Source organism: Neltuma alba, unplaced genomic scaffold (genome assembly GCF_004799145.2).
Source record: "Neltuma alba isolate B1F8T4 unplaced genomic scaffold, ASM479914v2 tig00010229_pilon, whole genome shotgun sequence".
In the NCBI taxonomy this organism is placed as follows: domain Eukaryota; kingdom Viridiplantae; phylum Streptophyta; class Magnoliopsida; order Fabales; family Fabaceae; genus Neltuma; species Neltuma alba.
In genome coordinates this window covers 704,840-722,008 of record NW_021635161.1, presented here as the reverse complement: position 1 = coordinate 722,008, position 17,169 = coordinate 704,840, and the positions used below count along the sequence as shown (strand labels likewise).

Here is a 17,169-nt window from a genome sequence, read left to right as displayed (position 1 = left end):
TATCTGATTCTGTTTAGAGATTCTCCATATGGATGCTTCCTGGCTGTTTCATTATATAATTATCTTCGGGCCTATTATAATTATTAGCATCATTATTTTCAAAATAAACGTGGATCCCATCCCACCTTCCGAGAAAAAGTCACTGTCATTCATTGGGATTTTTCTTAAATCATAAATCAAGGAAGAGAAAAATCGGTGGCTCATTTAACTACAACCTAGGAAAAAAATTGATTGAAGAGGCCAAGAGACGACTGTCCTCAACATTCATTGACGTGTCCTCATTAAGGTCTATTCTCAGTTCCTCACCACAAAAAAGGAATCAAATAATCATACTATTCTTATCAATATCCTAATTTTAGTTTCCCTTTTCCAATATAAAAACTTCACGCAGTTTTTAAAAAATTCATTATCTCACATTGATACATTAAAAATCAAATAATATTTTAGACTGTTCTCTATTCAAAACTGTAGCTTTTTAAAATAAATTAAAAGAGTTGTAATTAAAGTGATTTTAAAAGAGAAACTACTTAACACCACACTTCGCATATTTATTCAAACTAACTAATCCATATGATTATCAATTTATTATGAAAACATGATTATTAATATAGCAGTATAGGATTAGAGTGAGTATTAATTATTATTTCATTAAAATTTAGAAGATTAATTTGTAAATTAAAAAAATTAATTAAATTATTTATCTGTGAATAAAAATATATAATATCTTTTGAATAACGATAAAACAGTACCCGACAACGGATGGAGCCACGTGTCGATCACGTCACAACGCGGCCTTTTCTTTTGTCACCGGAGTGCTCTGTGGGGGTGGGACCCCTTTTCGTTAGGGATCCTGAGAGATTCCAGGAAGTCGGAAGGGATGCGGGGAGGGTCCATGGGGGTGGTGGGATCCGGAAGCAATCCCCCAGTGCACGCAGCCGCAAAGGAAGACAAAAAATTTTAAACTTTTAATTTTAAGGTAATAAGGTAATTTTTACCTATATTCTATTCAAAAAAGATTAAGATGTTAATGCTAATAGTTTTTTTTAATTATTTTGTCATACATGGATGTTGATTGATATATGACAGCCATTCATGTAACTGGGCATCTTCAGTGGGGAGAAATAGAATTGAAAGTGATCCCGAAGATTTGAAGAAAACGATCCCTTTACTAAGAAGAGATCTTTTGGGAAAGGACAACAATTGTTGCTGCTTATCTTAGACTCAAGTGTAATATAATTGGCTTTTATCTTCCAGGCCTCTGCATAGAGATATTGGTTGTCTATCCTCTTGGAAATTGCCTCCATAGAGCTTAGACGGTCATATATCTGTTTTGTCCTTTGTATCAACTTGGTTCGGGTTCTTAGTCGTACTTCAACTGTGAGGATGGCTATCTCTGATTGATCATCAGGGGTTTCCTTCCGCAGTTTCGCTCCGTATTTCTGTAAGCATAATTCTATAGTCTATACCTATTCCCTGAATTCGAAATATTTTGCCTCCGTGTTTCCTTATTTCCGGTATCCTTAGAATGAGGAATCCATTTTTTTTCTTTTGAGGGGGGGGGGTGTTGTAGGGATGAAGTTAACTCCGTAGTGATCAAAGTTTTATAGAGAAGGTCACTTTTCTGATGAACCTACGCGATTTCGATGACTCAGTGATTGGATACTGAACATAATTCTGGGTTATATTTCTTTTCCCCCGTGTTTGTTTGTATTAAGGAAACAAATATTGGGGTCACAAAAGCTTTTGTTCTCTTGCTGATATATATTCTTATGTGCCGACTGCTCTCGCTCTCCAGCTTTACCTTGATGGCTATTTGGATATGACAAAATGACGTATTTTATCCGTGGAAGGAATATGGGAGAGTCTGTTTGATAAAAGCTCTATGTTTTTGCTTGCTTTCTGATTAGTTTACTTATGTGGCTTCACGCTCTTCGGATTTTACTGAAAACACTGAATCATCAGGGACTGCAAAAGAGCGGTTCTTGTTTTGGGGGCTTTTAAGTTACCTGTCTTCTCGGATGTTTATTATGCTGCTGAAAGATGTCTACACAATTTGAATGGGGCTGTCACCTTTTAATTTCATGTGTATTTGAGGAAAATGTTCTGTGATGAGTGATATTTTTGGTGATTTTGCTTGTCATTTCCAAATAAATTCTCCGCAAAATTAAGCATGGCAGGAATCAAAATTTAGCTGCAGGTGCATTTCTGAGCTTATTCTGTAAAAACAAACCCAGAAATAAACGAGACTGCTCCAGAAGTAAATTTAGCTTCAGGAAGGATTGTGATTCAGTTTTCTTGCTAAAGTGTCAATTTACACCTTGCAGGTGTGCGCTCATCAAAGTTGCTTTGATGGGTATTGATGTTGAAGAAGACGATTCATATACTAAGCCCCTAGGAAGATGGCCAGTTTTCTATTATGGCATAGGACACATGCTTAATGACATAACTGCTGCTTGTTGGTTTACCTATCTGTTATTGTTCTTAACGGATATTGGATTTTCACCAAGGTACAACCTACTATCAAGAGTGTCTTTTTTTCTTCCTTTTGTTATTGCACTGGTCAAACAGTGGAGCTGATATGTTGCAGCTGCTCGTTGATTTTGAAAATATGCTTGTTGTGTCATTTTCCCCATCTGAGGAAGTTGCATTCAATAGAACAAATACAGGGTAAAAAAACCTGCAATGGACAATATATAGTACTTGTTGATGGATCATTGGTTCAGGCTGTTTTATTATTGTGAAATATATATTGATACAATCTATGATTTTCAAAACAGAAGGTACATTTTTTTTTTTGGTGATAAAAAAGAAGGCACATTCATTTTTTATAAAACGCCATGAAATCTTGGTTGTTGTTGCTACACAATTTTGTTTGATTCTTCCACATTTTTCTCCTTTATTTCTATTGAGATTTCCTCTCCTTTTAATAGCAATGCAGCTATTGTGATGCTTTCTGGTCAAGTGGCTGATGGATTTTTTACCGTCTTCGCTGGTGAACTGGTATATAAACATTTTCCTCTTTCTTCTACTTCTATCTCCTTATTGCTCTAGACTTTGTAATGGTTAGAGTGATGCGACTTTCGAGTTTTTGGGTTAAGCTGAGTTTTCATTCTGCCTACCTGAGTTTATCTTATCCACTTCCAGTGCAGATAAAACTTTTTAGTTCATTTAAATCCTTTTACTATTGGATCAAAGCGCCTTCTTATATCCTTACAACCCCAGTTCAAATGATTGATTGTATTTGCCTCATGCTATTCTACTGCCCAAATGCTCGTTTTGGTTACCTTTTTTTTTTTTCTCTTTATTGAGCTTTTCTGACATCCTTTGGTTAGAAAGATTTATTTCTTTTGCCTTGCTTGATAGATGGACAGATTTGGACATTTCAAGATATGGCATGGTGCAGGATCTCTGCTGGTGGCTGTTTCATTTTCTTCTGTTTTTGGGGGCTGTCTACCGTGCAAAATCTTTGGCTCCAGTTCGTCATTATTTCAAACTGTGAATTACAGTGTGTTTGCTGCAATCTTCAATGTGGGTTGGGCTGCTACTCAGGTGTCCCACATGTAATAATTTTCTCAAATTTGTCTTTTTCCATTTGATGTTGTGGTTTATAGTATCAAACCTCAAAAACAAAAGTTGATAAGAAAAAATCGTAAATACAAAGTTGGCTGGCTCATAGTGAAGGTTTCATTTGAATTGTTATTTACCCCCCCCCCCGTCAGCTTAAGCTAGGAACCTCAATTATCTTCATCATCTTGGCATTTTGACAGGTTTTCTTTCCTGAAATTGGGATGAGAAAAAAATTACCTAAAAACAACAAACCATATGGAAACATGATGGGCGGTTTCTTTCCTTTTCTCTTTTTGCTGGGCTTTCTGATGAACCGAATTGTTATTATATTGGATAAGCGATGTTGATTATTTCTGCTTCACAGGCAACTTGTGATCATGAACTTAAAAAGTCTCAAGATTATATGGGGTAACGCAAAAATCATAACAAGTGGGTTCTTTGAAAAATTTCCCGTAAACCGTAATCAAGAAGCTCCAAACTCTTTCTACGTGTCCTGTGGAGATGAAATAAATAAAATCTCTGGCAAAAAAGCTTACATATTCTTGGAATCAGAAAGATAGAATTATTGATGCTTTACCCGCCTGTTGATAGGTCCATGATTAGTTGCATCACTCTAAACTCTTCAAGCAGGGTGGCTTTGGCTAGTTGTCGTAATGCATTTACCATGGTAAGTTTCAATGGTTTTTCTTTTCTGATATAAATCTCCCCGTTCCTCCTCCTCTCTCCCAAACCTGTATCTAATCCAATATTTTAATTATTTATTGATATGAATTACTAATATACTGAACTGTATCTTTTGAAGGTTGCGAATCTCAGCTTGTATGTAATTGCATTCATAGTATTCAATGTCAACGTTGTAAGAACCTACGTTGACGTTGAGAATGAGGTATGCATGGTTCTAAATTTTTCAACCTATCTCGGGGAGTTGTTTTTAAGAATAACCATTATGTTACTATTTCAAATGAGCAGTACCGCTGGATTGCATATTTGTCAATTTTTATTGGATGCTGCTTTGTGGGCATATTTCTTATTGCAACCAAAGAGCCCAGGTATGTCTGTAGACTTAATTTTTTTCATGTTTAGAATTAATACTTCGCAGATTGATCAGAGTAATCATACAGTACAATTGGAAAGTTTATGTTTATCTCATAGATGAATTATTAAGCTATCAATCATGCTGTCCTTGAGTAGCAATGATGAAGCAAAATAATGCTGAAGTAAACCCACTGCACCCTACCTGCCCCCGGCCCTGGAGAAGCATGCGCTCACACACACACACACACACTGATACGTGCTATTCCTTATGTTATTTTATAGTTACCTTATAGTTTGTCTTATCTGTTTGGGAAGGGCATATCGGTAAGTTGGATATAGAGTTAGTTAGAGGAGAGAGGGAATATGCGCGATGCGAATAGAGAGGGAGGTTATAATCAGTGTACTGGGAATCATTACGGTTGTTGAATGCATTTTCCTGGACTTTCTCTCTTCTCTGTTATCAAAAGGTATCAGAGCCATCTCTCCGGTCATGGCTCCGGAGACGCGATCTGGGGGCCGTTTGGGCGAACTGGAGCATCAATTAGAGCTCCAACAAGCCGCCATCAGTTCTCTGAGCAGTCGTTTTGATCAGCAAGGCCAGGATATTAGCTCCCTGAAGACTTCCGCAGCTAAGTTTGAGGAATATTTCAAGGAATTGGTTGCTAAGGTCTCCGCTCTGTCTTCCGATGCAGGCAAACACCCTGCTCATGGCTCGGTGGAAGGGGGTCCCTCTTCTTTTTCTCCTCCGCGCATGCCAACTTTTGGGTCCTTCAGCGACCCGTCTCCATCTTACCACCATTATACGATTCCCACGAAACAGAGTAGAGTCGAGTTTCCGAAGTTTGACGGCTCCGACTTTCGGGGATGGGCTTATCGTTGCCGCCAGTTTTTTGAAGTTGACGGTACTCCGGAAGACCAGCGCATTCGATTACTGAGCATCCACTTGGAGGGCCATGCCCTTCGTTGGCACCAGACGTTTATGCGGCATCGCACCTTCTCTGACATTACCTGGTCCGAGTACTTCCGCCAACTGGAAGTGAAGTTTGCCGACATTAGAGAGGAGAGCCCGACGATTGCTCTTAAAAAGCTCCAACAACTTGATGGTACTGTTTTTGCTTATGAGCAGAAATTTGATGAGTTGCTTTCGGAGGTTGATATTCCAGATGAGGTTGCGATGAGTTTGTTCATTGGTGGCTTACGGTCCGACATCCAGAAGTGCGTTCTCAACTTCCATCCTTCCTCCTTGTCTAGTGCCATGTGTTGCGCGCGAATGCAGGAGGGAACTATCCAGGCGCTACATGAGAATGCCCCTTCTGCAACTCCGTCGGGTCGCAAACTGTTTTCCCCTTCGCCACGAATCTCAGGCGCCTCTTTTGGGGCTCGGTCACCTATCGTTATGGGCTCCAGTGCTAGCCCACATTCGAGTCTCTTCCCTCAGACAAGGCCCACGCCATCCGAAGCCCTGTCTTCGCCCAAACCCACTTCTCAGTCTGTCGCACTATCATCTCCATCACTCTCTGGTTCTTCAAAACCTTCGCGGCAGCTGTCCAAAAAAGAGATGGATGAACGACGACGCAAAGGCTTGTGCTATTGGTGCCCTGAGAAGTATTCGAGCAGTCACCGTTGCAAGGAATCCCACCTTTTCATGCTAATTATTGATGATGATGAAGACCATTTTGAGGATGCTCTTGAAGAAGTTCCGGGGGATTGCGTGGGAACTATTAACGCCATAGAAGGAAAGGAAGCCACGTCTACTTTGAAGCTTTTGGGTCGTATCAAGAATCAGCAAGTCATTATATTAGTGGATACTGGAAGCACTCATAACGTGATTGACGCTTCTGTGGCTAAGCGTCTTCAGCTGAAACCCCAAGAGCGAAGTGCGGTGACACTTACAGTAGCTGATACACGCCAGGTAACCGTTAACAAACATTGCCCGAACCTTGCATGGGAAATGAGTAATAATACTTTCTCAGCTGACTTTTTAGTTATGAAAATCGGGGGCTATGATATGATTTTGGGTACCCAGTGGTTACGCACCATTGGCAAGTTTTCGATGGATATGGAATCCAAAATTTTCGAGTTTAAAGTTAACGGGAAGCTACTTGAGTTGCATGGCATTGGTTATAATGCAATTACACAAGCTGAGGAAATTTACTCTGTTCGTGACCTGGTAGTGGCCGCCCATTTCTTCTTGATTCATGATTCCTCTCATATGCATTTGGGGTTGAATGCTTCATCCCCTCTATCCGAGATTCAACAACAGGAATTACAGCAGCTCTTGGAAAAATTTGTTGATGTGTTTGCTGAGCCAAAAGGTCTGCCACCCTCCCGTAAGTTTGATCATTCTATTCCTCTTCAGAATGACAAACCGATAAGTTGCCGGCCGTATAGATATGGCCCTGCTCAGAAAACCGAAATCGAAAAACAGGTTCAAGATATGCTTTCTAATGGCATTATCAGGGAGAGCTCTAGTTCATTTGCCGCTCCAGTCGTGCTGGTTCAAAAGAAGGAAGGGGCTTGGCGTTTTTGTGTTGACTACAGGAAGTTAAATGAGGCAACCATTAAGAATAAATTCCCTATTCCAGTGATCGAAGAGCTGCTCGAGGAGTTAACAGGGGCTACTTATTTCTCCAAACTGGATCTAAGGGCAGGGTATCACCAGATCCGTATGAAGATGGATGACATCCATAAAACGGCTTTCAAAACACATGAAGGGCTCTATGAATTCCTTGTTATGCCTTTTGGGCTGACAAATGCCCCAGCTACCTTTCAAGGCCTTATGAATTCTATTTTCAAAGCTTTTTTGCGGAAATTCATACTTGTTTTCTTTGATGACATACTTGTCTACAGTAAAGATTGGGTTTCTCATCTTCAGCACTTGGAGACTGTTTTGTTAACATTGAGACATCACCAGTTATATGCCAAGGTCTCCAAATGTATCTTTGCTGCTACTCAAATAAACTATTTGGGTCATCTTATCTCTGCCAAAGGAGTTCAGGCTGACCCACGGAAGCTAGACGCTATTACTGCATGGCCTAAACCGAATACTATCAGAGAATTGAGGGGTTTTCTCGGCCTTACAGGTTATTATAGAAGATTCATACGCAATTATGGTATTATTAGTCAGCCCTTGACTGATTTATTAAAGAAGAGTATGCCTTTTATTTGGACCGAAGCTGCTGCTGATTCTTTTAATAAACTGAAACAGATCATGACTTCACCCCCTGTACTTGTGCTTCCTAACTTTGATGAGACTTTTGTGGTTGAAACTGATGCTTCTGGTTTTGGGTTAGGAGCTATTCTATCCCAGAATGGACACCCGATAGCTTTTGCTAGCAAGGCATTGGCCCCTAAAAAGAAGCCCTTATCAGCCTATGAACGGGAACTACTTGCAATTATTTTTGCTGTGAAACAGTGGAGATCCTACTTATGTGGGCGTAAATTTCTGATTAAAACTGATCACTTGCCTCTGAAACATTTATTGGAACAAAAAGATTTGAGTCCTGATCAATTTAAGTGGCTTCATAAACTGTGGGGCTTACATTACGAAATTCTGTATCGAAAAGGGAGTGATAATGCTGCTGCGGATGCTCTTTCTCGTCGAGCTGAAGGAATTTGTTTTGCTGTTACAGTTCCAGTGTCTCCTCTTTATGAAAGAGTGAGGGATTCTTGGTTGATTGATGACCAATTGCAGCAAATAATTAAGGACCTGGAGCAAGACTTTTCATCGCATTCTAAATATACCTGGCAGCATCACTTACTTAAGCGAAATGGGAAACTGGTGGTAGGAGCTGATCGAGGACTTCGTCATGACTTGCTCCATTACTTTCATGCTGATGGAATTGGGGGCCATTCTGGTATGCATCCTACTTTTAAACGTCTCTCTTCTTTTTTCTACTGGAAGGGAATGGAGAAGGATGTTCGAAACTTTGTTCGAGAATGCAATGTTTGTCAAAGATTTAAACCTGAATTGGTTGCTTCACCAGGGTTACTCCAGCCCTTACCTATACCAGAGCATATTTGGGCTGAGTTGTCTATGGATTTCATTAGTGGGCTGCCAAAATCCTACTCTAAGACTACAATCCTAGTGGTAGTTGATAGACTATCCAAAGCTGCTCACTTTATTCCATTAAAACATCCCTTTACAGCCGTGGAAGTAGCTCAGTTGTTTCTGGACAATGTAGTCAAGTTGCATGGGTTCCCTAAGTCTATAGTGACAGACAGAGATCCAATTTTTTGTGGAAAATTTTGGAAGGAGTTATTTAGGTTGTATGGAGTTAAGCTGCACTATTCTTCTGCCTACCATCCTCAAACAGATGGTCAAACAGAGGTTCTCAACCGTTGTTTGGAGTGTTATCTCCGTTGCATGACTGGTGATTTCCCTAAGCAGTGGGTCAAATGGTTGCCACTTGCTGAATTGTGGTATAATACTACATATCATTCTGCTATTGGAATGACACCTTTTGAGGCTGTTTATGGGGTTTCTCCTCCAATTCATTTACCGTACATTGCTGGGGATTCTCCTAATGACCTAGTTGATTGGACTTGCCTTGCTAGGGAAATGGTGCTTCAACTCCTCAAGCAACATTTGTTGAAAGCTCAGCATCGGATGGTACAACAAGCTAACAAGCATCGAACTGAACGCCATTTTGGGGTGGGCGATATGGTTTACCTCAAACTCCATCCTTTCCGCAGGAATTTAATCAATAATTCCTCCCTGCACAAGTTAGCTGCCCGTTATTTTGGCCCTTTTAAAGTTATTCAGAAAGTGGGGCCTGTTGCTTATAAGCTGCAATTACCAAACGAGACTAGAGTACACCCTGTTTTCCATGTCTCTCTCCTCAAGAAACATGCTGGATCAGTTGCTAACGTGGCCTCTACTTTGCCACCTATTGATGATCAAGGGAACTTCATGTTAGAACCAGAAGAAATATTGGGCAGAAAGATTGTCAAGCGTAATCATCTACCAGTGACGCAAGTATTAGTGCGTTGGAAATTTTCTCAGGCTGAAGATGCTACTTGGGAAGATCTTTAGGTGATTCAACAACAATTTCCTCAATTCCAGACTAAGGCTCCTCCGACCAACACCATCCTTGTGGACAAGGATCCTTTTTGAGGGGGGGAGTATTGATACGTGCTATTCCTTATGTTATTTTATAGTTACCTTATAGTTTGTCTTATCTGTTTGGGAAGGGCATATCGGTAAGTTGGATATAGAGTTAGTTAGAGGAGAGAGGGAATATGCGCGATGCGAATAGAGAGGGAGGTTATAATCAGTGTACTGGGAATCATTACGGTTGTTGAATGCATTTTCCTGGACTTTCTCTCTTCTCTGTTATCACACACACACACACACACACACAGGGTGTAAGGCCTGCATTTAAAAGTTAGGCTAATCAACTGCTGAGGCAAATATAAACTTTGTTTAAGTAAAAGCCAATATTATTACAAAATTCATGCTCGATGAAGCCCTAGCAACCATTGTTGATAGTTCAAATAATTCTATCATTGCCTTACGAAAACTTTACACAACATGGGTTGCTTGTGTAGTTATAGCTATCAAGTAAGAGAAATAACCCATTATTATCTTTTTCTTTGTAGGTTGAAGGTTGGGGTACAAGGAAAGGTTCACGCAAGAATTTCTTGGGTTTATTGGTTTAAGAGAGTTTTGTATTATCAGGTTGCTCTTGTTTATGTTCTCACAAGATTAATTGTCAATGTGTCGCAGGTTAGTACTCGTCCTTTCTTGCTTAGTTGTGCTGGTGATCTTGAAATAGGAAGAAAGAAAAATTTTCTATTTTTAGTCTGGAGGAAGAATATATTTAGGTCATGTTGGGTACTAGGGAGATGGAGAGGAGGAATTCATGAAAAACAAGAAGTTTTATATGCATTGTCTATCATGCCCTTGTTTTAATCTCCACTGTCTCTGCCCCTTTTTATATGAGGTTATTCCCCATCCATTTTTTTCTTCCTTTCCTTTTCTATTGCTAACTCTCTGGGTACATACCATGGATTTGCAACATCATGGGGTTCTATAATGTACAGGGAACACGAACAAGAGAGAAACTTGATGCCTTAGTTTGGATTTTCGGAACAAAATAACCATAAGACATGGGTGGATGGATGGTATTTTAAACACCCTGATGGTTATCGTTCCACAGGCATACCTTGCATTCTTGATGCCCTAATTTGGATTTTCAAAGAAAACTAACAGTAACACATGGATGGATGGTATATTTAAAAGTCAAAGTGGTTTCTTTTCCACAGGCATACCTTGCATTCTTCGTTATCAATGATCTACAAATGGGCCAATCAGCCAAAGCTTTGGTAAATGACAAATATCGTTTTCTTTAAAATCACTTGATTCTGCTGAACACATGCGCTTTGGATCATGACACTAATGGCTGATTGTGTTGTCTGATGATGGAATTAGGTTCCTGCTATCATCTACATCTGCAGCTTCATCGTATCTATACTTTTACAGGTCCCTATATAAAATAAGCACTCTTTTGTGGATTTTGATGTTCTTTTTGTTAATTTCCATTGTTAAACTAGTTCCCTTTCTTCAGGAGATTGCATGGACTGGCCCACGTCTTAAGGCCTATTTCTCTGCTGGAGGCATTCTTTGGATACTTTGTGGTGTTGTGGTTCTTCTTTTGCCCAGACATATGAGTTATGCCATGTATATAGCATCAGTATTTATTGGCATAGCAAATGCATTGATGATGGTATGACATTATTTTTACATCATTTACTTATCGAAAGAGGGTATCCCAGTATTGTACTTTCCATTTTACTTGTTAGCTGGACGTGTTGACATTAGGCAATAAAATGAGCCTGAAGGAGGATCAGTTTGTGCGGCCATATTACAGAGAAAACTGCTTTAACTATAGGCCGCTTGACTCGGTGGGGCAAACTTATTGGACCTCTTGCATTATATTAGTAACAATGTCCCAACTCTTAAGATTTCAGATAAATGACCCAGTATTCATTTTAGTGACCATGTCTTTGTCCCTTAATAAAGATTGGAACAAAAAGAGACTAGTAAATAAGGAGAACGATAGGATAAAAACAGTTCATTATTAACCTCGTCCTAATAGATTCATATGAAGCACTCCTAGTAACCAAAAAGGATTGTGTTTCTAGGGATTTGTTGTGCACAAGCACTTAAGCTTATCTAATTCTTCAAAGAAAGTTTAATATTTATAACCTCCTAAGAACACTTAATTTCTACACTCTCCGTTGTTTCCTTCTTCCTATGTTCTGTCATGTTGTAAGTATACTTTGTTAATTAGTAGAAGTTACATGTAAGCAGGACTCGTCTTTTGCTTGGTTTTAAATTTTAGCCATTTTTTTTCTAAAGTAGAGAAAACACTAGAATGGATATCGCTGCCCCAGGATTTAACTAACATGGCTCAAGCTACTGTAAACCATGCATGATATATGGATATTTATTGGCTTGTACAATAGGTGACTGGAGTAAGCATGCAAAATGTTCTCATTGGAGAGGATCTTAATGGCTGTGCATTTGTTTGTGGATCACTGAGCTTCTTGGACAAAATTTCATGTGGCATTGCTTTATATATTCTTCAGTCTTATCAAAGTAAGTGGGGTAAACAATCACTGCTTTAATTCTAGTTCTGAATGCCTAGATGCTTAATCTATGCCTATTGTCTGCAAGCCAGCGCTTTCTTTACTTTCTTCTGTGGGTCTTATAGTGATTAATGCCTACCTAGAATTTATAACCAATGCATTTTAATTTTCGAGCAAAGACATGGTTGTAATTAGATTTACAGTTTGTATTTATTTATAAACCTTGCCAAACTAGATTGGTATTTGTCAGATATATTTGCATCTCTAGGCCTTTACAGAAAAAGATTAAGAATTAGAAGTCAGTTCTTTGCCGCCTCTCGTTCTTAGTATCAATATATCAGCACAATGTATGGTTGATTCATGCTATCATATATCTTAAGCTTAATGAACTTCGGTGTCATGGTGTTAGTGAGTATGACAAAACGGCTTGTGTTCCTTGTGTGAAAGTTTGAGTTGAACTTATCCTTGACGATATTAATAAAACGAAGAAGATTTCTTAAGGTGCTTCAGATTATTCAGTAGTATGAAATTCAAATGCTTAGATGAATTAACACCGTGCTTCATGAAACCTTCGTTGTTTGATATTCAAGGAACTCGCTAATAGTACTGTTGGTCAATAATCTTGTGTTTATAGCACCTTCTGTAGAAAGTTTTTTTCTGAATATTTGAGTTCACGGTCTTTCAAATCATTAACGCAGATACCTCCCATCAACTCCATGGAACACAATTCCCCATGTCAATCACAAGATTTGGTTTGGGACTATTTCCAGCAATTTGTTCGCTAGCTGGGGTTTTAGTCACCGTCACTATGGATCTTCACTCTCGTCCCAAGCCTTTGTTGGAGCCATTATTAGAGTAGTCCTTCAATGCCCGTGAAGATTGGAAAGTCATTCTGCTTCACTTCTCTGATATATCAGGTTGTGCAAAAGGCACTATACATTGAAGCCCTCAAGAAGTTCTTCATTATTTTCTAGCGAGATATTTACATCTATTAAGCCTCCACTAATTCATCTGAAAAATATGAATGTAAATATGTAAAGCCTCCAAATTTCATTCAAAGGAAAGTTCTTTCTCAGTTTCGTGTAGACACAGTTTGAACTTTGCAGGGCTGAAATATAAAAAGTAGTGACAGGAAGCTTGTAATATTTTGACATTCAGCACCAAACTGAAATCTTAAGGAAGGGAGAAAGATGATTTCTCTGCATTTTCTGGGTTATTTTAAGCAGAAAGTTATAGTTCTGATAGACAATCTTACTGGTTAAGTTTTATGATACAGAACTCTTGGTTTGTGTTGTGGGTATGTAAAGTGATAAACAAGGTAAATTAATGGGTATTGATGATTCTTCATGAGAGTTACTTGTCAGATCCGTAACGTGAATATTGCAGATACGATGCTGGCAATCTACGCATTCTAGATTGAATAAATAAAAGTCTTGGCTTTTTTTCCTTTTGACATGTCAAAATTGTCCAACTCTTCATACTTTTTATGTTAAAAAATTACAACTTTATTGAAACGAATGAAGAAGATGGCTCTAGAATGGATAGGTAGCTTATAGCTATGCTGGAACTAGAATTGTTTACATGTGTTTCCCATGTCTCATAAAAGCTATTCGATTGGCGTTTGATAATGTTACCATGGCATCGTGTACTCAAAGAAAGTCTCATATCATAATGCGCTTAAAAAAAGAAAACACTTATGCTGACTTATAATATAAATACAGAGATGATGGATCTGCCATCTAAACGTATAAAATTAAAATTACGTGGTGTGATCTGACCAATGATATTTTGATTTCTAATCTTTATTAGGGTTCTTCTCATGAATGAAGTTTGATTCAGTGATATTAGGACTGTCTTCTAAGCTAAAAATATTTGAATTCAAGTTTAAGTGGAAAGCAAAATCAAGCCCAAAAATAATGGCCACGTTAGTATCCTTTTGAAATAAACTTGGACCACTTTCTTCGGTCTTTACTTTCTTTAACAAATTGATTTCCCCCAGATTACATAAAAAAATAAAAATAGAGAAAGAGGACTGTATTAATAATTTATGTGAACATAATTACTAGTTTAAAGTGAGAGAGAGAGACAGAGAGAGAGGGGAAAATGCAGCCACTACTAGAAACAAAAATATTACAACATATCTCTGGCAAATAACAATCTTGGTATGGTTTTGATCGCTCAATAATCAAGCAAATATTCAAAACAGAGCAAAAACTAACCTGTTCATATAATAATTTGGTTCTTCAATTATTTTTTCCAAAATATTTGAATACTCAGGCTGTCATTTTGACACCAAACATTTCATCATTCTGTTTAATTAGATTCAACATTTATCTTTATGGACTCGTTTGATGACCAACAAGTACACATTCGATAAAACATCAAATCTAACACAAACGGATTGACGAAATTCACTAACCTGATGCTATCAAAAATGACAGCTAGAGTATTCAGAATATGCCAAAAATGATTGAAAAACCAAACTGATGTACAGCTAATGCTTGCAGAACAAGAAAAGAAGGAGGATGATGATGATGATGATTAAGCAAAAATTTCCTACTTGTGTAACTTGAAAACAGGTTTCTTTCCAGATTCACCTAAATGAGGATCTCTCTTGGCCTTCATCATGTGGCCAAGAACCTTTGCATAACGTCGCACCAGCTTCTTGAACTTCAGGCCTTCTTGTGCACTCTCATTCTGATTCTTCTTCACCACCTGCAGATTCTTCTCTTCTTCATTGAAGTGCTGTCCCAGTGAGTTCCTTCCTTTATTATTATTATTACTCTCACTATCCCCTCTGATCAGTTGCTTCAAGCTCTTATGGTCATTTATCTGTTCACCATCTTTCACCTGCAGAAGATTCTCCAGAGACACCACAATTCCATTTTCTCTATTCTTTGAGTCAGTGTTACTTTCTGATCTGGGTTTTTCAGAAGGCGTTTGCTTTCTGGTTCTTCTGGACATGGTGATGTCATATCTGTGTTTGGTTGCTGGGGATGGAGAGTTCATTTTCTGGTGAAGAAGAAAGAAAACTCAAGCTTGGAGTGTGTTGGATTGGCTTGTGGATGCTATTCTGACACTAAGAAGTGTTTTTCAGACATATATCATTGCTCTCTAAGAATAAAGAAGAAGAGAAGTGTGGTAATGCTGAGTTTCTTAAAGAGCAAACCAAGGGGTTGGTTAGTTTAGAGGCCTTTCAAAGAGGTGAAATGTCTGCTTTCTGATTGCCCATTTGTGAAAGATGAAAGATTAACCCTTTTCCTTAATGAACATGCAGATCTAAATTAATAACAACAAGGAAATGACACCAACTTTTTGGGAATTTCCAGAGTGTTTCATGGGCCATGGCCTAGTCTAATTGGACCATCACCATGTTCCTCCTGGCCCAGCTCCAATCAAATAAATAATAACGAGACTCATTACTTCCAGTTACAGTAATAGCAGCATAAAGAGATTGATATTTTTCATCCACAGAGTTAGAGGGTTTAATTTCTCTTTCGGATATCTCTTGACATCCAATGGCTATTACTAATAATAATTAAGTAATTGTGATTAGAAAAAATTGTGTGATAGCTTTGTGTAATAATCCTTTAAAACGTTTTTCTTCACATTTATACTTGCACACGAGTATCATTTTATTGCAAACAAATCATATTTAAAGCCAGTCGGATATTGAATGTGACTGATAGCATAGCAGTTTTTTTCCCTCTGTTTGCATGCGTTACAACTCATATAAATGAAGAAGCTTGTTTCTTCCCATAGTGAGATCAAAAGTTTTAATTTTTCACAAAATAATACAAAATCAAAAAAAAAAAATACTCAACAATTACCCCAAAAAAATTGTCATATTATCAAAGTTAAATGGTAAAAGACTATAAATTCTAACAATTACCGGATCGTTTTCCACTTGCCTGAGGGGATGGTGGAAAGAAGAGTGGATATCAGTTCTGGCTTTACAGTGCATGTTAGATTGGGAAAATGACAAAAAAAAGCCAAAGGGAAAACGACAAAATGTGAATAAAGCCAAAGGGAAAAGACATTGTTAGATAAAGTTTGCCTTACAATGCATGTCTTTTATTATATTTCAATTTCTGGCTCAAGGTAGGAAGGATATCAGTTCTGTCCTTTTTAAGTTATTGGTGAATTTTAATTTCACTTACCCAAAAAGGTTGAAGTTTTGTGTTTGGTTAAGTCAAAGTTAGTTTCTCCTAATCCAGTTATATGTTGCTCTCCCTATTTGTCAACATTTTCAAAGTCCTTGTTCTTTTACTTTCTCAAGAATTGTTTGTTTGGTTTCCATCAAAATGAAAATTTTGTGTAGGAAGCAAAAATTCCTTTGATTCTTTTCTCTCCTTTCCTTTTCTCACGTTTCCGTTAGGTTATGTTCGGCTGTCATCAGGCCCAAAAAAATGTTTGGCTGTCATTGGAGCCAGCCTCAAAAACATGGAATGCTAATGTGAGTTGAAATGACCTTTGTATCCATAACTTATTGGGAAAATGACAAAAAAAAGTTTGAAATTATTAAATGCTAAATGACCAATGTCAACAAAAATTTATTCTCATTTGTAAATTCAGTATTATTAGCATTAAATAAAATGTTATCAAACCTGATTTGGGATTTAGTAATTTTCAACTTGTTTTTTTGTCTTTTTTTTTTTTACTCATTTAAATTTAAGTTCCCTTTATTTTTCCCCCTAAATTCTTTAAATAAACTGAAGTATTGAAGTAAATTTATCTTTAAAGAAATAGTAATGCGAATATATGTTCACACACACACACACACACACATGGGACCCAACATCTTCTAAAACTTTGTACATGTAACATGATTCTCAGTAGTGTAAAGGTTACTCAAAGACGACGAAAGTTCCTAGTGAGTCGATAGGGCAGGCATGCAATTTCCATAGTACCATCTTTGGTGGGTCACCACATTAACCAACAATATGTGATATTTATTTGTTTTTAGTTTAATCA

General features: G+C 37.9%; 2 protein-coding genes across 2 annotated transcripts; one reads left to right on the top strand and one right to left on the bottom strand.

Moving 5' to 3' along the window:
- The first annotated feature begins 1,216 nt into the window (after positions 1–1,216).
- Positions 1,217–13,543, top strand: LOC114755005 (major facilitator superfamily domain-containing protein 12). The gene is made up of 13 exons (XM_028943876.1): positions 1,217–1,443; positions 2,327–2,507; positions 2,931–3,000; positions 3,364–3,560; positions 4,159–4,234; positions 4,370–4,453; positions 4,537–4,616; positions 10,204–10,330; positions 10,870–10,929; positions 11,036–11,086; positions 11,172–11,330; positions 12,073–12,205; positions 12,894–13,543. The coding sequence occupies exons 2-13, from the start codon at positions 2,350–2,352 to the stop codon at positions 13,052–13,054; spliced, it is 1,356 nt and encodes a 451-aa protein (XP_028799709.1). The 5' UTR covers positions 1,217–1,443; positions 2,327–2,349; the 3' UTR covers positions 13,055–13,543.
- A 740-nt stretch (positions 13,544–14,283) lies between these two features.
- On the bottom strand, positions 14,284–15,308 carry LOC114755032 (uncharacterized). The gene has a single exon (XM_028943904.1). It carries the CDS (start codon positions 15,202–15,204, stop codon positions 14,752–14,754), a length of 453 nt encoding a protein of 150 aa, XP_028799737.1. The 5' UTR covers positions 15,205–15,308; the 3' UTR covers positions 14,284–14,751.
- Between the last annotated feature and the right edge of the window lie 1,861 nt (positions 15,309–17,169).

What these genes read in the sequence shown, in the direction of transcription:
- LOC114755005 (XM_028943876.1), top strand. Translation starts at nt 2,350, where the DNA reads ATGGGTATTGATGTTGAAGAAGACGATTCATATACTAAGCCCCTAGGA. An exon ending in GATATTGGATTTTCACCAAG is followed by an intron (nt 2,508 to 2,930) that starts GTACAACCTACT and finishes TCCTTTTAATAG; the next exon opens with CAATGCAGCTATTGTGATGC. An exon ending in GTCGTAATGCATTTACCATG is followed by an intron (nt 4,235 to 4,369) that starts GTAAGTTTCAAT and finishes TATCTTTTGAAG; the next exon opens with GTTGCGAATCTCAGCTTGTA.
- LOC114755032 (XM_028943904.1), bottom strand. Translation starts at nt 15,204, where the DNA reads ATGAACTCTCCATCCCCAGCAACCAAACACAGATATGACATCACCATG.